This window comes from Chiloscyllium plagiosum, unplaced genomic scaffold (genome assembly GCF_037043375.1).
Source record: "Chiloscyllium plagiosum isolate Xiang-an unplaced genomic scaffold, Cpla_swu_hap1 HiC_scaffold_1, whole genome shotgun sequence".
Classification (NCBI taxonomy): domain Eukaryota; kingdom Metazoa; phylum Chordata; class Chondrichthyes; order Orectolobiformes; family Hemiscylliidae; genus Chiloscyllium; species Chiloscyllium plagiosum.
In genome coordinates, this window is record NW_028270139.1 from 142,529,168 (window position 1) to 142,552,392 (window position 23,225).

At 41.6% G+C, this 23,225-nt stretch overlaps 1 gene segment (V, D, J or C); it reads right to left on the reverse strand.

Annotated features, from left to right (window-relative positions):
- Positions 1–964: 964 nt before the first annotated feature.
- Positions 965–23,225, reverse strand: part of LOC122555287 (immunoglobulin kappa variable 5-2-like) — a 29,150-nt gene continuing 6,889 nt past the window's right edge. Inside the window, 3 exon segments of the V gene segment in view lie at positions 965–1,602; positions 21,041–21,077; positions 21,448–21,546. Coding sequence covers positions 1,599–1,602; positions 21,041–21,077; positions 21,448–21,546 — 140 coding nt within the window.

The window sequence follows — 23,225 nt, forward strand, 5'->3', positions numbered from 1 at the left end:
CCATATTCTTCAGATCAGTCGGTCTATTTTAAAGTGTCCACAAAGTTCTTGGCTTTATCTGCCGAGTCAAACGTATAAATCGAATCCTCCTGGCTGAAATGGAGCACCACCGAGTACCTCATGGAGTACTGGATGCCCAGGTTCCTCAGCCTCTTCTTAACTTCATTAAAGGACTTCCTCTTTTGGATTACAACTGCTGAGAAATCTTGGAAGAACATAACTTTTGATCCCTTGTGCAGCAGTTTCTGAGAGTCTTTCCCAGTGATCTGGAGGCTATCGCTCTTTGCTTGCCCTTGTAGGAGTGGAAGTGCACTAGGACCGTGTGGGGGTGCTGTACTGGCCCAGATCTGCGCACTGCCACCAGGTAGGCCCTTTCAATCTGCAGATGGCCAGACCTCGATTTGAAGGCCCAGGAACTGTGACAGTCAGTGTTCAAAGAAGCTGACTGACTGCCCATCTTCTTCACCCTCCGGGAGCCTGACAATCCGTAGATTCGACCTTTGAACTCAATTTTCGAGGTCGACCTGATCTCACAAGGCCTGCCCTTGCTGGTCCAGTGTCTGGATCCGTCCAGACGAGGACTCGATTGCCACTCTGAGGCCGTGGTTCGACCCTCCACATTTTCCATCCACTCCCCGATGTCCCGGAGCTCCCATTCATGCTTTTGCAGCAGAGACACGATGGGTTGGATCTGGGCTCAAATCTCCTCGAACGCAGCCTCAACCTCTGCAGTGAATCTTGCCATCGCCCCCGCCAATTCCTGCGGATCCATAAAGTCCCTCGGGGGTTCGGGAGGCGCCGCTGCTGGGGTCTCTAGCTTGCCCAGTGCTGCGGGGAGTGTCCTCCCTGCTGCTGTTTGCTCACTACCTTTCCCTTTGGCATCTTTCCCTCTCCAAAATGTGAACAAGCATGTGTTCTCAAAGTTTTAAATTAACAATTCTTTCATAGAAGTTAGCCAGGGATGGCAAAAAACACCAATGAACCTTGGCTGTTAGGCAGAGCCATGCACGGCAGATCGAATAAATTGCCACCATCTTGCCAAGTCCCACAACTCTTTAAATTGTTGTAATTTTAGAACACATAATTACTGTTTATTGCAGCTGCAAAGTAAACATTTTACACTTTCTGTATGATACAAGCAGCAAATGGAATAAGCATAGTGAACATTATTGAACAGTAAACACAAGGAGAACATTGCAGGGAGACAATACTTTTCATCCATCATAGTAACATTAATCTGAAGAGAATTTTGACAATGTCACAGGCAGGAAAATCACAGCTGACCCACACACCACAGTCTCCAAAATATCATGGCTAGCTAAAAACTTCTTTGTATTCTACCCCCAACTTACCCCTCACTTCCATGGTCATGTAATCTCTGAGGAGGCAATGGCTCATGCATGCGTACATTGAGTGCAAGTTTCATCCCAGTTTTCATAACCAAAAGAAATTTAACAGCAATGATAAAGCAGGGTGAAATGTAGATGAGACTGCATTTAACAATATAAAGTTCTGACTACGACTTTCACAAGTTCAAAATTGGTTGAAATAACATTCCAATCTTTCCTCCAGTTATTGGTCTTGAGTTGATGTGTTTATTACCTAGAATAAATGTGAACACAAAATATGTAAAACATGGTAATATAGTAAACCATATTTCAATGCTAACAAACAGGTAAATTAATAGCACCTTTAATATACTAACATTTCCTAACGTGTTTCTTGAAGCATTATAAAACAAAGTACTACACAAACAAAGTTAGATCAGATCACCTAAACCTTGGGCAACGAGGCGTGTTGATAGGAAAGAGGAAAGCAAGGAGAGCGTTTGGGACCTTGACAATTGAAATAGAGTCCAATGTGAGAAAGAGTGAAATTGTCAATTGTGAATAAAAAAAAGTAAATTATCTAAATAATGAGAGGTTGTAGAGCTCCGAGATGCAGAGAGAACTGGGTGTCCTGGTTTATGAATTACAGAAGGTAATGATGCAGCTACAGCAAGCAGTTGTGAAAGTTGATAGAATGCTATGTTTTATTGCCAGTGCGATTGAAAAAGTAGGGAGGATACAATAAATGGAAGAGCCTTGGGAAAGGTTGATGAGCAGAGAGATCTGAGAGTTCAGGTCCATTGTACACTGAAGGTTGCTGCACAGGTGGATAGAGTGGTTAAAAAGGCTATGGTATGCTTGCCTTCATTAGACAGGGTATTGAGCATAAGCTGAAAATGTGTTGCTGGAAAAGCGCAGCAGGTCAGGCAGCATCCAGGGAACAGGAGAATCGACGTTTCGGGCATAAGCCCTTCTTCAGGAATGAGGAAAGTTTGTCCAGCAGGCTAAGATAAAAGGTAGGGAGGAGGGACTTGGGGGAGGGGCGTCGGAAATGTGATAGGTGCAAAGAGGTCCAGGTGAGGGTGATAGGTCAGACTGGGGTGGGGGCGGGGAGGTCAGGAAGAAGATTGCAGGTTAGGAAGGCGGTTCTGAATTCAATGGATTTGACTGAGACAAGGTGGGGGGAGGGGAAATGAGGAAACTGGTGAAATCCGAGTTCATCCCTTGTGGTTGGAGGGTTCCTAGGCGGAAGATGAGGCGCTCTTCCTCCAACCGTCGTTTTATTGTGGTCTGGCGATGGAGGAGTCCAAAGACCTGCATATCCTTGGTGGAGTGAGAGGGGGAGTTGAAGTGTTGAGCCACAGGGTGGTTGGGTTGGTTGGTCCGGGTGTCCCAGAGGTGTTCTCTGAAATGCTCCGCAAGTAGCCGGCCTGTCTCCCCAATATAGAGGAGGCCACATCGGGTGTAGAGGATGCAATAGATGGTGTGTGTGGAGGTGCAGGTGAATCTGTGGCGGATATGGAAGTTTCCTTTGGGGCCTTGGAGGGAGGTGAGGGGGAAGGTGTGGGCGCAAGTCTTGCACCTCCTGCGGTTGCAGGGGAAGGTGCCGGGAGTGGAGGTTGGGTTGGTGGGGGGTGTGGATCTGATGAGGGAGTCACGGAGGAAGTGGTCTTTACGGAATGCAGATAGGGGAGGGGAGGGAAATATATCCATGGTGGTGGGGTCCGTTTGGAGGTGGCGGAAATGACGGCGGATGATACGCTGTACATGGAGATTGGTGGGGTGGTAGGTGAGGACCAGTGGGGTTCTGTCCTGGTGGCGGTTGGACGGGCGGGGCTCAAGGGCGGAGGAGCGGGAAGTGGAAGAGATGCGATGGAGGGCATCGTCGACCACGTCAGGGGGAAATTGCGGTCCTTGAAGAAGGAGGCCATCTGGGTTGTACGTTTTTGGAACTGGTCCTCCTGGGAGCAGATGCGGCGGAGTCGAAGGAATTGGGAGAATGGGATGGCGTTTTTACAGGGGGCAGGGTGAGCATAAGAGCTGGCAGGTCATGTTAAAATTGTACATGATGTTGGTTCGGCCGCATTTAGAATTCTGTGTACAGTCCTGTACACATTACCAAAAGGAAGTGAATGCTTTGGAGAGGGTGCAGAGAAGGTTTATGAGGATGTTGCCTGGTATGGAAGGTGCTAGCTATGAACAGAGGTTGAGTAGGTTAAGTTTGTTTTCATTAGAAAAAAGGAGATTGAGGGGGGATCTGATTGAAGTCTACAAAATCATGAAGGGTATAGACAGGGTAGACAGAGATAAATAATGAGAGGTCATGGTTTCGAGGTGAGGGGTGAAATGTTTAAGGGGGATACACGTGGCAAGTACTTTACACAGCAGGTGGTGGGCATTTGGAACGCGTTGCCAGCAGAGGTGGTAGAGGCAGGAATAGTAGATTCATTTAAGATGCGTCTGTACAGATGCATGAGTAGGTGTGGAGCAGAGGGATGCAGATGCTTAGGAATTGGGTGACAGGTTTAGACAGTAGATTTGGATCGGCTCAGGCTTGGAGGGCTGAAGGGTCTGTTCCTGGGCTGTAAATTTTCTTTGTTCTTTCTTCAACTGCTTGCTGTAGCTGCATCAGTTATACAGGGCATTTGTGAGACCACCTATGGAGTACTGTGTACAGTACTAATCACCATACTTGTGGAAGGGTGTTAAAGCATTGGAAGCAGTTCAGAGAAAGTTTATTAGATCTAGTATCAGGAATAAACGGGTTGCCTTGTGCAGAAAGGCTAGACATGGTGGGCCTTTATTCTCTACAGTTTAGAAGAATCATAGGTGATTTAACTGGCTGGATATTGAAAGGATGTTCATCTTATGGGAGAATCCAGAAATGGGGGTCAAACTAGGAAAACAAGGAATTTAGGAGATAGTGAGGACTGCAGAGGGTGGAGAGTCAGAGTCGATGAAGTGCGATGCTGGAAAAGGCACAGCCAGTCAGGCAGCATCTGAGAAGCAAGAGAGTCACGGTTTTGGACATAAGCTCATCAGGATTCCAGGTATATAAGCAATTTCCCATTTAAACAGAGGTGATGACCTCCCTCTCTCTCTCTCTCTGTCAGAGAATTATGAGTCATGGGAAAAATAAAAACTGAAAAAACTGTGGATGCTGTTTTCAGTTCCACAGCATGAAACTGAAAACAGAATGAAAACAGAAATTGCTGGAAAAGCTCAGCAGGTCTGGCATCTGTGGAGAGAAATCAGAGTTAACATTTCAGGTCCAGCGATCCTTCCTCAGAATTGAGCTTCCTCAGAATGAGTCTTTGGAATCCTGTTTCTCAAAAGGCAGTGTTTCAGAACTTTAAATATTTTTAAGCCAGAGGTAGATAGATTCTTGGTTACCAAGGGAATGAAAGATTATTGGAGATATGCAAGAATGGAGAGTTGAGGTTAAAATCAGATCAACCATTAAATTATTGAGTGGTAGAGTAGCCTAGAAGGCAGAGTGACCTCTTCTCTGTTGTTCATATGTTCGTATTGAAGGCCTGGCTATCAATGTTGCAGAATTTAAAATTGGGCTGCACAAGAGGCTGGAATTAGAGTAATACAGATATCTTGGAGGCTGTGGAGCAAATGAAGTGTGATGGGGGTTGAGTAAAATGATGATTATAAATGTGCAAATAGACTATCAGAGGAACAGTGCATATCTTTGAAAGAAGAGACAAGCCAAGTAAGATAATTAAACGATGAGGAAACTTCAATTAGATTAGATTACTTACAGTGTGGAAACAGGCCCTTCGGCCCAACAAGTCCACACCGCCCCGCCGAAGCGCAACCCACCCATTCCCCTACATTTACCCCTTACCTAACACTATGGGCAATTTAGCATGGCCAATTCACCTGACCTGCACATCTTTGGACTGTGGGAGGAAACCGGAGCACCCGGAGGAAACCCACGCAGACACGGGGAGAACGTGCAAACTCCACACAGTCAGTCGCCTGAGGCGGGAATTGAACCCGGGTCTCTGGCGCTGTGAGGCAGTAGTGCTAACCACTGTGCCACCGTGCCACCCACGACTTGACTTCTGAACAACCTGCCTCTGCAATTTGATTAAAGAAGATCGACAACTTAATTTTAGGCAGTGTAAATTAGTTTTACTCTCTAATGAAATGTGGGTATTTGTTATCATAACTGTCCTTGAACTGAGAAGTTTGCTAGGACATTGAAGAGGGCAGTTAGGAGTTTACAACTGGTTGACACATCTAGGGGTCTGTCGGTACATGTAAGAACGACAGATTTCCTTCCATAAAGGGTGGTAGTGGAACAGACTTTTTCATATAAAGCTGTCGTGCTCATCATTACTGAGGCCATATTTCAAAATAATTCATCAAATTAATTAATTAACTGAATTTTTAAATTCAAGTAGCTGTAATTCCAGAACTATATATTACCTTCTCTGTTAAGCTTTAACAGAAGCAATGTCAGGGCATGTTTCAAGATAGCAGGCGGCACGGTGGGACAGTGGTTAGCACTGCAGTCTCACAGCGCCAGAGACCCGGGTTCAATTCCCGCCTCAGGTGACTGACTGTGTGGAGTTTGCATGTTCTCCCTGTGTCTGTGTAGGTTTCCTCCGGAGGCTCCAGTTTCCTCCCACAGTCCAAAGTTGTGCAGGTTAGGTGAATTGGCTAAGCTAAATTGCCCGTAGTGTTAAGTGAAGGGGTAAATATAGGAGAATGGTTCTGGGTGGGTTACGCGTCGGTGTGTACTTGTTGGGCCGAAGGGCCTGTTTCCACACTGTAACTAATCTAATAAGATAGAATCACAGCATTCGTATGGTGAGGTGGTGGTATCCCTGGAGTAGCAAATCAGTAAACCATGACCAATGGTCTGAAGACTTGGGGTCAAATCCCACCAGGGAAGTAACAGTGTTGGTGTAATGAAGAGAATGTAACCATTGTCATAAGTTTAAAAAACATCTGATTCACTGAAGCTCTTTAGGGACCATCCTTACTTGGTTGGCCTGCATGGTCAACCCTTAACTGTGGTTAACCCTTAACTGCCCAATTAGGGATGGGCAACAACTGCTGGCCAATGATATCCACATCTCGTGAATGATTTTTTAAAAATTGTAATGGTGTACGAATTGTAACAGGCAATCAGCCATTATGCCTGCATCAGCTTTCTGAACATTTTTACTTCATGCCAGTCTCCTGTCGTCATCTGATTAAAAATATTTACAGTGCAGAATGAGGCCATTTGGCCCATTGTGTCTGTACTAGCTCCCAAAAGAGCTACCCAGCTACCTTTTAATCTTCTCTGTTCACAGGAAAATAATCCCAACTTTTCTAAGCTTTCGTTGTACCTAAAATCCCTCATTCTAGTATCATTCTAGTAAATTTCCTTTGCACTCTCTCTAGGGCTTCAATATCCTTCCTGATATAAGGTGCCCAGAACTGAACACAATACTCCCAATGCAGTCTGACCAATGATTTGCCTTTATACACTATGGCTTTGTTTATAAACCTTGCACTTTATTTCTATTTAAACTATCTTTCACTTAATTTCGTTCAATTCCCACACCAGCTGAGGTAATCATGAAATACTCCTATGAACCTCACCCTAGGCTGAGGGTGTGTGGCGACCCTCAGGTTAAACCACCATCATTTGTCTCACTCCAATCACACAGAAACCCTCTGCTGCAGTACGGCTCTGGTGACTTTCCTTTTACCTTTTAGTTTAGTTATGATCACACACAGTATATTTATAGATTAATTTAATGTTATATTATTCCACTTTAACTGTAAGCGATATAGATTTTAATTATATTATGGGACTCTCATTAGCTTCAATTGACAAGGAAAACACCCAGGATTGAAAACAGAATAAAGTTCACAAGATATAGGAGCAGAATTAGGCCATTCAGCCTATCGAGTTTACTCCGTCATTCAATCATGGTTGATACACTCTTCATTCTCATTTTCCTGCCTTCTCTCCATAACCCTTCAACCCTTTATCAATTAAAAATCTGTCTAACTCCTCCATAAATGTACTCACTGTCCCAGCATCCACAGCACTTTGGAATAGTGAATTCCACAGTTTCACAACCACTTGGGAGAAGAAAATTCTGCTCAGCTCTGTTTTAAATTTTCGTACCTCTTATCTTAAGACCTCTTGTCTTGGAATGCTACACAAGAGGAAGCATCCGCAACGAGTCTATTTTATCCATACCTTTTATCATCTTGAATACCTCAATTTAATATCCACTCATTCTTATAAATTCCAGAGAGTGTAAGCCTAAATTGTTCAATCTCTTGCAAGGTTTGTGAATCAAACCTACAGCTCAGCGAGCAAACCTACACCCTAAATGTTCAATCTCTTTTCATAAGAGAAACCTCTCATATCTGGGATCAGTCTAGTGAACCTCCTCTGAACTACCACCACTGACACTACATCTTTCCTCAAATAAGGGGACCAAAACTGTGCACAATACTCCAGGTACAGTTTCACCAATGCCTTATTCATTTGCATCAGTACTTCCTTACTTCTATTCCTTTAGCTATAAAAGGCCCACGCTCCATTTGCTTTCTTCATTATCTGCTGTACCTGCATGCTAGTTTTCAGTGACTCATGAATGTGGACACCTAGATCTCTCTGCACCGGAGCACCCCGGAGTCTCTTCCCATTTAGATAATTGGTTGTCTTACCATTTTTTAGACCAAAATGCATGACCTCACACTTATCCATGTTAAACTCCATCCGCCACATTTTGGTCCATTCTACACTGCAATTCACTGTCCCACCTATTTTTGAGTTGTCAAATGTGGCTATTGAGCCTTCAAGCCCTGTATCCAAGTTGTAAATGTAGATTGTAAACAGCTGGAGTCAGAGGGTCGAACTCTGTGATCCCCACCTAGTTACATCTTGCCATCCAGAAAAAACACATTAATTCTGACTCCTTGTCTTCTGTCCATCAGCCAAGTTAATAAATTACACATGATCCAACCTTGTGAATTAACTTTTTTGTGTGGCACCTTACCAAATGCCTTCTGGAAGTACAGATATATTACATTTACAGTATCCCCACTATCAACTCTGCTTGTTACATCTTCAAAGAGCTATTATTTGAATGGTAAAAAACTGCAGCACGCTGCTGTGCGGAGGGACCTGGGTGTCCTTGTGCATGAATCACAGAAGGTTGGTCTGCAGGTGCAACAGGTAATTAAGAAGACAAATAGAATTTTGTCCTTCATTGCTAAAGGGATTGAGTTGAAAAGCAGGGAGGTTATGTTGCAGCTGTATGGAGTGCTGGTGAGGCCATGTCTGGAATACTGTGTACAGTTTTAATCTCCTTACTTGAGAAAGGATGTACTGGCACTGGACGGGGTGCAGAGGAGGTTCACCAGGTTGATTCCAGAGTTGAGGGGATTGGTTTAGGAGGAGACATGGAGTGGACTGGGATTATATTCATTGGAATTCAGAAGAATGAGAGGGGAATGTTATAGAAACATATCAAATTACGAAGGGAATAGATAAGATAGAAGTAGAGAGGATGTTTCCATCCAGCACCACTAATCCAGGCTGCCTGAATTGCTGTGCTCTTCCAGCACCACTAATCCAGAATCTGGTTTCCAGCATCTGCAGTCATTGTTTTTACCAGGATGTTTCCATGGGCAGGTGAAGCTAGGACAAGAGGGCATAGCCTCAAAATTAGGGGGAGCAGATTTAGGACTGAATGGAGAAGGAACTTCTTCACCCAGAAGGTTGTGAATCTATGGAATTCCTTGCTCAGTGAAGTAGTTGAGGCTTCCTCATTAAATGTTTTAAAAGCTAAGGTAGATAATATTTTTAACAGTGAAAGAATTAAGGGTTATGGTGAGAGGGCGGGGTAAGTGGAGCTGAGGCCACGGGAAAGATCAACCATGATCTTATTGAATGGCAAAGCAGACTCGAAGGACCAGATGGCCTATTCCTGCTCCTGGTGCTTATGTTCTTATGTTCTAAATTAGTCCAACATGATTTTCCCATCATAAAACCATGCTCTGATTGATAAAGGTAACATGTTAGTGTTTTAGAGACACAAGAAAAATGCCACAAACTCCTGTTTATCTATTTTCTATTTCACTGAGTCAGATTGCAAGAACGTGTCATTTTTTAGCTTTAATAAGGTGAGTTTAAATCATCCAAGCCCGTTAAATCATTATCGGGAAAGATTTGGTGATATCAACAAAAAAGGTTTTGAGAGAGTTACTGCAGAAAGGGCAAAAGGTAAGAGTTGTACTCTACACAGACTATGTTTTAATGTGGCCTAATACAATTTCACGGCCTTTGGCCATATCCCTTAACATCGTTGCTAAACAAAAATTTATCAATATCTGATTTTAAATGATCAACAGATCTAGCATCCATTGTTATGTGTGGAAGAGAGTTACAAACATCCACTAGCCTTTGAGTATAGAAGTGCTTCCCAAAATCTCTCCTGAATGGTGTCAGCCTAGCTCTCTGACTGTGCCCATTTAGTTCTGGAATCCCCGGCCAGTGGAAATAATTTATCTTCATTCACCCTGTCTTTTCCTATTAATATCTTAAAGACTTTAATCAGATTACTCCTACACCTTCTAAATTCTAGAGAAAGCAGGGATAATGTAAGTAATGCCTCCTCATAAATTATCCTTGCAAAATCCAGGTATCTAACGGTACTCCCTCCAGGGTCAATATATCCTTTCTAATGTATGGTGCCCAGATCTCCTTACAGTTCTCTAAATGGGGTATATCAAGGGTTTTGTATAGATGCAGCATAACTTACATATCCTTTTACTCCAGTCCTCAAGATAGAAAGATTAGCATTCCATTATCTTTCTTGATTGTTTTCTGCATCTGATTAGATTTCCTAGTGTGGAAACAGGCCCTTTGGCCCAACAAGTCCATACCGACCCTTCAAAGAGCAACCCACCCAGACCAATTTCCCCCTGACTAATGTACCTAACACTGTGGGCAATTTAGCATGGCCAATTCACCTGACCTGCACATCTTTGGACTGTGGGAGATCATGCAGACATGGGGAGAATGTGCAAACTCCACTCAGACAGTCACCTGAGGCTGGAATTGAACCTGGGACCCTGGTGCTGTGATGCAGCAGTGCTAACTGCTTTAGCCACCCGGCCACCCCATCTGTCTATGACAGTTTAAAGATCTATGTACCTGAATACCCAAATTTCTTTGGACACCCACTGTATTTAACAAATTAATCTCTCCTCATAAATTAGCCTGTGCAATCCAGGTATCTAGCAGTACTCCCTCCAAGGTCAATATATCCTTTCTAAAGTATGGTGCCCAGATCTCCTCGCCCAGATAACAACACCCATTAATAAATACCTAATCCATCCGAACTCAGTTTAAAATGGATAACATCACACTTGCTTCTTTGAACTCCATCCGCCACTTTTGCCTATTCACCTAGTCAATCAACATCCCTTTGTAACTTTATGCCTATTATGTCACATAACTTTGTACTATTAGTAAATGGATATATGACTTCTAAGCCATTATCCAAAGTTATTAATAAATAATGTGAATAATTGAGGCCCTAGTGCAGATCCTTGTGGAACACTGCAAATCACATCCTGCCAATTTGAGTACCTACCCATTATGTTGCCTGCCACTCAGTCAGCTTTAGCAGCAATTTGCCCTCAATTCTTCAGACTTCAAGTGAACCACGTCTTAAATGGGACATTAGCAAATGCCTTCCAGAAGTCCAAATAAATAACATTCACAGAATTCTCCAGTCCACTACTTTATTCACCTCTCCGAAACAAAATCAATGAGACTACACAGGCAAGACCTACCTGTCATGAATCTATCAGAGTTCTTCCTGATTAACTGAAAACTTGAGATGTGTTCAGTTCCCTCTTCCCTGATTCAGACTCCAACAATTTAACCACCAGGTGTTAGGCTAACTGGCCTGTAATTCCACGCTTACATTCTTCTTAAAAAGTACAGTGACATGTGCAATTTTCCATACCAGAGGGACAAAACCTAAGGAACTCTGAATGATGATAGTTAGGACAACTACAACATGCTCCCCTACCTCTTTAACACCATTAGATGGAAATCTTTAAGTCCTGGGCCCTTAGATCACTTTTTATTTATTTTAACGTTTGCATTATCAATGTTCATATGTGTAAATTTTATTAAGTCTCTGTCCCCGATCCATTGTTAATTTACAGTTTCTCTACTGTAAATACTGAGGCAAAGTAATTTCTCAACATGTTTGCCATTTCCCAATAGCCATTGAAAACACCCAGGTTCAAGCCCAACATTGCTTCTGACCACCTGCTTTCCATTTTATATAACTATAAAATATCTTCCTGTTGAATTTGATGTTTCTTGCAAGTTTCCTTTCATGGAGTCATACAGTCATAGAGATGTACCGCACAGAAACAATCCAACTTGTCCATGCTGACCAGATATCCTAAACTAATTTGCCAGCATTTGGCCCAAATCGCTCTAAACCCTTCCTATTTGTATACCCATCCAGATGCATTTTAAATGTCGTAATCCACCACTTCCTCTAGCAACTCGTGCTATACACACACCACCCTCCGCATGAAAAAAATTGCCCATAGGTCCCTTTTATATTTTACTCTAAACCCTCTAGTTTTGGACTCCCCCACCCCAGGGAAAATACATTGTTTATTTACCCTATCCATTCCCCTCAAGATTTTATAAATCTCTAATAGATTACCCCTCAGCCTCCAATGTTCCAGGGAAAACAGCCCCATATTATACAGCCTCTCCCTGTACCTCAAATCCTCCAACCCTGGCAACATCCTTGTAAATTCTTTCTGAACCCTTTCAAGTTTCACAACATCTTTGAGACGAGGGAGACCAGAATTGCATGCAATATTCCAAAAGTGGCGTAACCAATGTCCTATACAGCTGCAACATGACCTCTCAACTTATATACACAATGGGGCAGCATCCAACGAGCAGCGAAATCGACGTTCCGGGCAAAAGCCCTTCATCAGGAATAAAGGCTTTATTCCTGATGAAGGGCATTTGCCTGAAACGTCGATTTCGCTGCTCATTGGATGCTGCCTGAATTACTGTGCTCTTCCAGCACCACTGATCCAGAATCTGGTTTCCAGCATCTGCAGTTATTGTTTTTACCTTATATACATAATGCTCTGACCAATAAAGGAAAGCATACCAAACACCTTCGTCACTATCCTGTCTACCTGCGACGCCACTTTCAAAGGACTATGAACCAGAAGGTCTCTTTGTTCAGCAACACTCCCCGGACCTTACCTTTAAGTGTACAAGTCCTGCTGATTTGCCTTTTCAAAATGTAGCACTTCACATTTATCTAAATTAAACTCCATCTGCCACTCCTCAGCCCACTGGCCCATTTGATCAAGATCCTAGAGTACTCTGAGGTAACCTTCTTCACTGTCCACTATACCTCCAAATTTGGCATCATCTGCAAACTTACTAACTATACCTGCTATGCTCACATCTGAACCATTTATACAAGTGACAAAAAGCACTGGACCCAGCACCGTTCATGTGGTACACCATTGGTCACAGGCCTCCAGTCTGAAAGGCAACCCTTTTTCATCACTCTGTCTTCTGCCTTCAAGCCAGTTCTATATTCAAATGGCTATTTCCGCCTGTACTCCATGAACTAGAACCTTGCTAACCAATCTACTATGAGGAACCTAGTAAAATGTTTTATTGAAGTCCATAGAATCACATCCACTGCTCTGCCTCATCAATCCTCTTTGTTATTTCTTCAAAAAAACTCAATCTAGTTTGAGAGACATGATTTCCTATGCACAAAGCCATGTTGTCTACCCCCAATCAGCCCTTGCCTTTTCAAATACATGTAAATCCTGTCCCTCAGGATTCTCTCCAACAACTTGCTCACCACCGATGTCAGACTCACTGGTCTATAGTTCCCTGGCTTGTCCTTACCACTCTTCTTAAACAGTGGCACCACGTTAGCCTACCTCTAATCTTCAAGTACCTCACCTGTGACTATTGATGGTATAAATATCTCAGCAAGGGGCCCAGCAATCACTTCCCTAGCTTCCCACAGAGTTCTAGGGTACACTTGATCAGATCCTAGGGATTTATCCACTTTTATGCTTTATGTTTTAAGACATCTCATCTTTTTCCCTTCCTATGTCATTAGTTCCAATGTGCACAATGACTTCCTGCTGGTCCCTCTCCTCTTTGAGAACATCCTGCACCCTCTGAGATATCCTTGATCCTGGCCTCAGGGAAGCAGCACACCATTCTGATTTTTTGCTGCCAGCCGCAGAAGCATCTGTCTGTGCCTCTGACTAGGTAGCCCCCTATCACAATGGATTGCTCGGAACCTGACATACTCCTCACTACATTAGAGTCATTCTTGGTACCAGAATCTTGGCTGTTCATGCTACATTCCCCTAAGAATCCATCAACCCTACATTTTCGAAAACAGCATTCTTGTTTGAAATGGGGATAGCCACATCTCAACCTGCCTCCTGCTTCCCTCTCCTGGAGTTAACCCATCTACCTTACTGTATCTACAGCTTTTCTCTCTTCCTATAACTGCCATCCATCACATCCCCTTGCCCCTGTAGTTTCATTGTTGCCACTAACTGCGGCTCCAACCAATCCATGCGATCTGATAGGATTTTCAATCAAAGACATTTCCTGCAGACATAAGAATCAGTACATTGTCCCTTTAGTAGTTCTTATAAGTTGCTTTGTGGCTCTTTCCCATTTGGCAAGATCTGTGCTGTTTTTCACAATTTTGTAAGCCTTTACTTTTAGTTTTATTCCATTTCTTGTAATCCTGACATAGTGCAAGAATGGCAATATGGTTCTATCACTAGATCAAATCCCTGGAATTCTCAAACATCACCGTTGGTTGACCTATCCAGAGGACTGCAGTGACTCAAGAAGTGACTCACTGTCACCTTCAAGGGCAATTGGTGTGAGTCTATTCAGTGATTTTCACATCACATTAATGAAAAACAGAAAGCTTGATGCTTTATCAGTAGTGTTTGTATTGATCTAGATAGTCAAAATCTCCAGCATCTGCAGTCCACACTTTCTCTTAGTTGCTCTAGATAGAATTCCTCCTCAGAACGGTACTTTCTCTTACAGAATAGTGAATATCTGTGAAATTCTTTACCACCATGGGCTGCTGAGGCTCTATATTACCTGTATCCAAGACTGAGATGGGTATCTCAGAAGGAGACAAGGGTTATAGATAAAAGACAGAAAAATTGAGTTGAGGATTATCAGATCAGCCATGATCTCATGGAATGACATTGCAGAGTAAATGGACTGAATGCTCAGACTGAATACCCTATTATTGCTCCTACTCCTTATGATCCTCAAACCATTTAAGTAACTTGTAAGAAGACTTTAAATGACCTCAGAATACATTTAATCATGATATAAATGGCAATTATTTTCTTTACTGCACTATTTACCTGTTTTAACAAAGCGCAAATGTAATCTTGGTAATGTTATTTGCTGTTATGAGAAAAATATAATTTCCAAAATCCAAATACAGAGAATTTAAAAACAGAATTCAATGAATAGAAATATCGTTTGTAATATATGATTTCAGTTTCAGTTTCCTTATAGCACCTCATTTTTTATGAACATAGACATTCTCAAAAATAATATTTTCCAGATCATTGTATTAGTCAAAACATTTTGTTTACAGATTTTTTTTGTTTGAAATGTTCATACATAAGATAGTGGAATTAATAGGTTAATTGGCAAAAATACTTTGCATGAATCTGATATATAATGAAGAAATGTATTTTCAAGTTACAAACCAAACAAATACTTTCAATGCTCTGTAATGGAATGTATTCTAGTTTAAGAGACAAGCAGAGTGGTAAAACATTTAACTATATTTTGATCCCGTAAAACTCCTGAGCCATTTAACAGGTTTCTCAGTTAACATAGTGTCTTTCTGTGGGATTTAGCACATTTACTGTCTCAATCATTAAAAAGAGCAATTAAGTTATTGTTAAAAAAAATGGAAACTTCGTAACACCTTTTAGATTTCTGTTCTCAATTTCACATTGAGGTTACAAGTCATTCGAGAAAGTGGGACTGATTATAACTGGTTTCATTCAACTGCAATCTTGTTTCATGATCAAAAATATTATAATTTCCAGAAGATAGCCGATGCACTGGCATTTTAAAAATTCATTATATATATTATTTAAAATGGACTAGGAGTGTATTTTGAACACAGGCAGGTAATAAATCCACTTTTACCTTTTACCTTAAGAAATTATCAATTATTAATTTAAAATATTGCTATCATTTAAATAGAATGCAATCAGTATTTTAGTGTTAAATTCATTACTAGCTATTTTACAGAATTAAGGAATGTCATGAAAAAAAATAATGTTTGACAGATTCATGATATTAACATGTGTATATTGGTCAGCTGAAACTCACCATGCAGGTGTTTCAAGCCTTGTAAAACATTACATAATGCTAATTTATGTAAACATATTAGAGATTCATATATAATGATTGCTATTATTGTTTCAACCTATGTGCAATTTTTAGTCACTGGCAGCAGTCTGTTTTAATTGAACCTGTACTTTATGAGATACATGGGTTCTTCTGTACATGACATAAACCCCATGGCTGATTTAATCAGTCAAATGAGATCACTTATGTGCCTAATTGTGGAAAATTGTGTCAAAGTTTATCGTAACATGATAATGAAATAATCATCTTTGCAATGCACAAGAATCGATTTTTCAAAGACAGATGTTAACAAAGCAAAGCCAATCTTTTCAAAGTGCCTGCAACCACAACGATGGAAACTACATATAATAACTTGCATACAGCACGTTATCACACCACAACATCTCAAGGTAATCCATACAATTAACTATAATTTTGTAGTGACTGCAATGTGACAGTACAGTACTGAATGTATTACTTAGACACAAAGTAATCATTGAGAGTTAAGTTCAATTCTGCTTTCTGTCACGGAATTATGATTTTTTTGAAAGCTGGTATTTTATAACTGTCTCCTTCACAACGGAATCAGTTAATGGAAAGAAAATGCAACCATTCAGAGAGCAACTGTTTTAACTGTCAGCTTTTTGTAATGGTAAGAATCAAAGCAAAATGGTAGAAAAGAGAATGGAGGAAAACAGAATGGAATTAAAAAGGGCAAATAAGAACAAAAATGTGTTAAAGAAGAGCTTTAAGTTAAAACAAAATTGTTGTTCTGTGTTTCCTTTGGTAGTTTGAGATTACTACTTCAGTAATAGTTCTATGTGTGATATCAGAACTACATTATGAATAAGTTATAATTAAACAAATATAAAATATGTACTTAAAATACTTTAATTACACTTGTCATGCTGATATTCTTTTTACCCTTAGACAGAACAATAGTTAACCTGTATCTTCTATCATAATGATTAAAAAAAAATTGTAAGCAACTCTCATTAATCCCAGAAAAATTATGAATAAGGCCCTTGACATGTTGGCCTATTATCTCAGGTTTTATAGTGTTTATTGTGTGTAGAAATATATCCAGAACATAGTAGAATCACAGAAATTTGTGAGTAGGAAGTCATGAAATGCAGGGTGCCTATGCTAAAATTACTGAAATCGCTTTTAACCATGTCTGCTCCTCTTTTAGAGGATGATATCTAACTATAATAATTTCATTTCCTTATTGCTACGTGATGTCAGCTAAAATGAAATACAAGCAACATGAAGATAATTATAAGCAAGTTCAAGAATTCTTATGTACTACTGTCCCTCTCATTAGAAAGGCATCTCTTATATGGGTAGGTTTCAGTGCTCATAAAGTGATAAGTTTTGGCAATGAAGTATTCTGGCAGCCATAGGGACAAGATCACTAGAATATAATTTACTTAACCCTGTTCAGAAACCATATGGTTATTGAATTAGTAAATAATTATGATGGTTGAATCAGAATAAAATGTATCTTTAATTGAATGATCAAAGTACTTTAAGCATAGTTATAATTTCAAGATGATAATATTATAAAAAGGGATCAGTAAATTCATAATCAATTTTGTTGTAAAATAATTTGACAACTTCTGGCAAATACTGTAATAGATATTGTGCTGAGATAATGTAAACCAAATCTGTAAAAGTCAACAAAAGATTGCATTTTTACATCAGCTACGGTACTAGTGCAGATTTTATTGTATTTAATTTAGTTTCTAGTGATAACAATAATGGTTAGGATTTTATTATTGCTATCAAACTCCACCATATGAACAATTTGCTCCTTACAATTTGATTCAAATGAATAAACACAGGGCTCAGAGTGTAATATGAAAGAATAGAAGAGAATACTAGCCTGGAATTTTTTTTATAGACAGCAGGCATGTTGAAATCTACTAATAGACAAGATTCATACTTTTTTCTGACAGAAATAACACTTACAAAAATAACATTCACTATTCCTCACAACTAAGATATTAGCTCTTGCTTTAACAAAATTAATTGTTGAAGGAGAACATCTGAACGTGGGAACTAGAAGTAAGAATAGACCGAACAGCCCGAGAAGCTTGCTCTGTTATTTCATATGATTGTGGCACACCCTGGAATTTGGTCAATTTCCAGTACCCCTCCCTATATCCCTCGATTCCTGGAGAGTGCAATACTCTTAAATATGTTCAACACTGGAACATCCTCAGTACAGATATTTCCAAAGATTCACAACCCTGTAGTGAAGACATTTCTCCTGGTCTCATGATGATTGTTGCTGTAGCCTGAGACTGTCTTTTTAGGTTCCTCAGTTAGCAGATAAAGCCTCTTAATGTCAATCCTGTCACACACCATCAGAATCAAGAATGTCTCAATGAGATCACCTTTCATTCTTCTGAACTCCAGAGAATATTGGCCCCATTTACTCAGCTTCTCATCAGAGGACAGTGCTCTCATCCCAAGGAGCAATGTAACAAACCTTCAGTGCACTCCAAACGAAGTACATTCTTCCTTAAAAAGGGAGATCAAACCTCCACACAGTGGGCAGAATTAATGACCCCCTCTGCAGACTGCATTTGGGAGCAAGAATGCATTTAACAAATTAGGAGGGCAGTGGATGGAGATGCCTTTCCAGCACTGCCACAATTATGTCTGTGGAGGGAAGGCTTGTGGACAGCCCTTCCATCTTGTTGCCAGTTGAAGTCTTGAACTAGCCGATTAATGCTCACTGAAAGGGTCATTCCATCACTAACGGTTTCCATCCACTCAATGTAGCAGCCTCACCATGTGTGGGAGGTTTGAAACATAAATGCTGGCATATTGGTTGCAGGCTTCCAGGATGGATTGTTGTGGGGGAGGTTGTGAAGGAGGAGAAATTGGGGGGGGGGGGGGGGGGGGGGGGGGTGTCTGATTGCTCATTTGAAGGGACTTGGTTCCAATAACTAGCTTCACTGGTGGGAGAACATGGGTCCTGCCTTGCTGCCAAATCTCACTCCCTAGCCCAAAATCCGAAGTCATCGTATAGACCTTCCTCGGTGGACCAAGGCCTCATTTGGATCCCCTATCTAGACCAACTTCAGCTTGTCTTGAATGGCTGAAGCTTTCAGCATTTCCGCCCCTACGCTCCTTGATCCTGTGGAAAGCCTGCCCCTGACCAGTTAGTTGTCTGAATTATCCTTCATTTGTTAGCTGTTCTCAAGAAGAGGTGATGTGGGATTATACTAACCAATTTTACCCCCATTAAGTGTTCTTCAAAATTGCAGCCATGGTCACACAAAAGCCCTGAACAAATCTAACAAGATTCTTCATTCCTGTACCCCAACTGGGAAAAAGGCTTACATGCCATGGACCTTCCTAATGGTTTCTGCACCTGGGTTTTACTGCATTCCCTGAGTTAGCATGACCAAGTCTCTCCAAACATCAACATTAACAAATTTCACACCCTTTCAAAATATTCTGTTTTTCTGTTCTTGTGAGCAAATTGAATTAGCTCACCATTCCCCATCTAAAACTAAATTTCATATAATTCCACACTGATCAGGCCTAAAATAATCCCTCTCCCAACGTCACCAACATCCAAAATAATGATCTGGCCTCAAGTGGAGCGTGCTGTGTGGGCAGATCAGCTGACCCACCCCATTACAAAAATGACTAACCTTAAAAGTACCACATTGGCTGACACTCAGAGCATTAAAGGTACAAATACATGTGTAATTTGTGCACTGGGATCCACCTGATCATAGTAAAACTAAAAGTCACGGTTAGCTCCCTCAGTACTGAAATGTCACCTTGCACTATGTGCCGAGAGCAGGGCATCTCTCCTGCAGTTTTTGGGATTCCAAGGGGTCTCTCCCCAGTCTCCTGGTTAAATCTTTATCCCTCAACCTGACAGACAAGTGCTCTTCTTTCTAAACAACCACATGCATGTTTATAATCATGAGGTGCATGGATAGGATAAATGGCCATGGTCTATTCCCTAGGATAGAGGAGTCCAAAACTAGAGTACATAGGTTTAGGGTGAGAGGAGAAAAATGCAAAAGGAATCTATGGGGCAACTTTTTCACACACAGAGTGGCACGTGTATGGAATGATCTGTCAGAGGAAGTGGTGGAGGCTAGTACAATTATAACATTTAACAGGCACCTGGATGGTTATAATGAATAGGAAGGGTTTAGAGGGATATAGGTCAAATGCTTGCAAATGGGTCTCGATTAATTCAGGATATCTGGTACGCATGGACAAGTTGGTCCGAATGGTCTGTCGGTGCTGTACATGTTCATGACTCAATAATTAGAAATTGCTGTAAAAACTGAATTCCGAAGAAGGGTTATTGGACCTGAAATGTTAATTCCGATTTATCTCCACAGATGCTGCCAGACCTCAAAAGATTTGATGATTAGATTCCCTACAGTGTAGAATCAGGCCCTTCGGCCCAACAAGTCCACACCAACTCTTTGAAGAGTAACCCACCCAGACCCATTCCCCTATCGTATATTTACCCCTGACTAATGCACCTAACACTGCGGGCAATTTAGCACGGCCAATTCACCCAACCTGCACATCTTGGTCTACTGTGGGAGGAAACCGGAGCACCCGGAGGGAAGCCGCACAAACCCCACATAGACGGTCACCCGAGCTGGGAATCGAACCCGGGTTCCTGGCACTGTGGTGCTAACCACTGATCCACCATGCCGCCTCTTTTTCCAATAATTTCTGTTTTCGCTTCTGATTTCCAGCATCCGCTCTCCTTTGTTGTTTTTTTCTTTAAACATAATGACCTTGATGTTAAATTTCTAACAGGCCGAAACCGTTCAGACTAGACGTGAACAACCTCCAACACAGAGTGGAGTTAGAACTTGGAATCAGTCTCTGCATTAGAATAAAACAGCTCCTGAGCTGACCCGGTCTGACTGTGCAGAAGCGGCGTCTCCGCATATTTTAAGGTGCTCAGAGGTTCTCATCTTGTCTAATTAAAATCAATGTGCAATCGGGTTTGAAACAGCGATGAGCGGGTATTCGCACAAACCGAGACCAAACAGGACCAAACCTGACTCAACGTGTTGCCGCTCGGTTAAAGGGAGCTTTCGCTAACAAATACAGTATCAGTGAAGCGAAGCAACGTGCATGTTTACACTTAATCAGGGCAATCCGCTATGGCCCACTCTCTGAGCCTCCCTGGTAAGCGGTGACAAAAAGAAAGGATTGTCTTTACCTTTTCCGAAACTGGTGGGGACATCGCCTCCGGGATTCTAGAAATGGAAGAGAAAGAGAGGCCGCCCAATTAAATAAATAACTAAATACTCCACAGGTGAGTGCAATGTAGCAATGACGAGGTTAATACATACACTCACAGAGACAATCACACACACACTCACAGGCAGTCTTACACACATACTCACAGACACACACTCAGACACGCACTACAGACACACTCAGACAATCACACTCAGACACACACAATCACACATTCGCAGACACACTCAATCACACACATTCACAGACATACACACTCACAGACAATCACACTCAGACACACACTCAGACAGTCACACACACATTCACAGACACACACGCACAATTACACACACGCAGACACACGAGACAGCTTTTGGCGCTTACTCTGGATCTTGTGTTTGATGACAACAAAGGCAATGGAGGACAGGAGCAGGAGGTTGCAGGCAGTCAGAGAGCCCCAGATACTCCAGCTACACACGTACCCTGCAAAGCAAACAGCAGCAAATCCCTTACTCGGTACAGCACAAGACAAAGCACTCTTGAGCAAAACTGACACATTGTCCACGCAACACCACAAGGCAATCCCATGGTTTGGGAATCTTTGAACTCCCGGTGAGAAAGTCATTGACTTTCGATTCAGATTATTGTCAGTGAGCTGTCAGCCTGGATGTCAGTTCCTATTTGCACTCCTTTCCGTAATGGCTCTGTCATCTTCCAGACCTTGAAACCATCCAGGGTCAAACCAAAGCGAGAGCAAATTAATGCAGACGTTGGAATCTGTATTGAAAACAACGAAAGCTGGAGATCACAGTGGATCAGAAGCACCCGTGGAGAGAAAGCAAGCTAATGTTTCAGTCTAGATGAACTCCGATGATGAGTCATCTAAACTTGAAATGTTAGCTTGCTCTATCTCAATGGATGCTGTAAGACCCGCTGTGATCTCCAGAATTTGTTGTTTTCAGACCAAGACGAGGAGAGCCTGAAAATGTGTCTGTTCCTGATGACCGCTACTCGACCTCATGGAAAAGTTGCTGTACATCTCTATGACTCCATTTAGGTTCATGTTACTTAGAAAAATACAAAATATGCTAGATTTTATAAACCTTTAGGAATAGAGGAAAATGAGAGCATGAGAAAGACTAAGGCTAATTGCAGATATAATGCCCCTCACTCGTGATTAATATTATTGTCGTTTTTCAGACTCCACATAAATTTCCACTGTTGAATCTCCTGATGAAGGAGCAGAGCTCCAAAAGCTTGTGATTTCAAATAAATCTGTTGGATTATAACTGGGTGTCCTGTAACTTCTGACTCTCTTGCTAGACAGAGCTCGAGCCTCTAATTCAATTAGTTAAATCAAAACTTGAACCCTCCCCAACCCTTCCCCTCTGCTCAGATCAGGCACCTGCCTCTTGGTCTAAAGGATTCTACCTGTTTATCTGTTCACAGATTTGTTGACACATGTGGTCCCCTTGACTGTCAGGAACTTATTGCTGCAGACACTCTCTAAGTTTGTTTTACAGGCAATGAAGGAAGAAATATTCATGTCACTGGGCTGGTCATTCAGGTTAATGTTCTGGGGACATGAGTCTGATTCCGACCCTTTTAAGATGGTGAAATTTGACTTCAATAAAATCTGGAATGAAAAGCCAGCCTGCTATCGACAATGTAACCACTGTTAATTGTTCTTATGTACGTTTAAAAAACTGGTTCACTAAATTCCTTTATGGAAGGAAATCTGCTATTGTTATCTGTTCTGGCCAATATGTGACTCTAAACCTACAGCAATGTGGTTGACTCTTAACTGCCCTCTGGACAATTGCAGATAGGCAATAGATGCTGCCCTATCTAGTGATACATACATCCTATGATGGATATTTTATTCAAAGAAGTGTGTTAAAAGTGTGGTCATAGAGTCATAGAGCTGCACAGCACAGAAATAGACCCTTCTGTTCAATTTGTCCATGCCAACCAGATATCCTAAATTAATCGAGTCCCATTTGCCAGCATTTGGCCCATACTCCTCTAAACCCTTTCTATTCATACACCCATCCAAATGCCTTTTAAATGTTGTAATTGTACCAGCCTCCTCCACTTCCTCTGGCAACTCATTCTATACATGCACCAGCCTCTGCTTGAAAATACTGCCCCATAGATTCCTT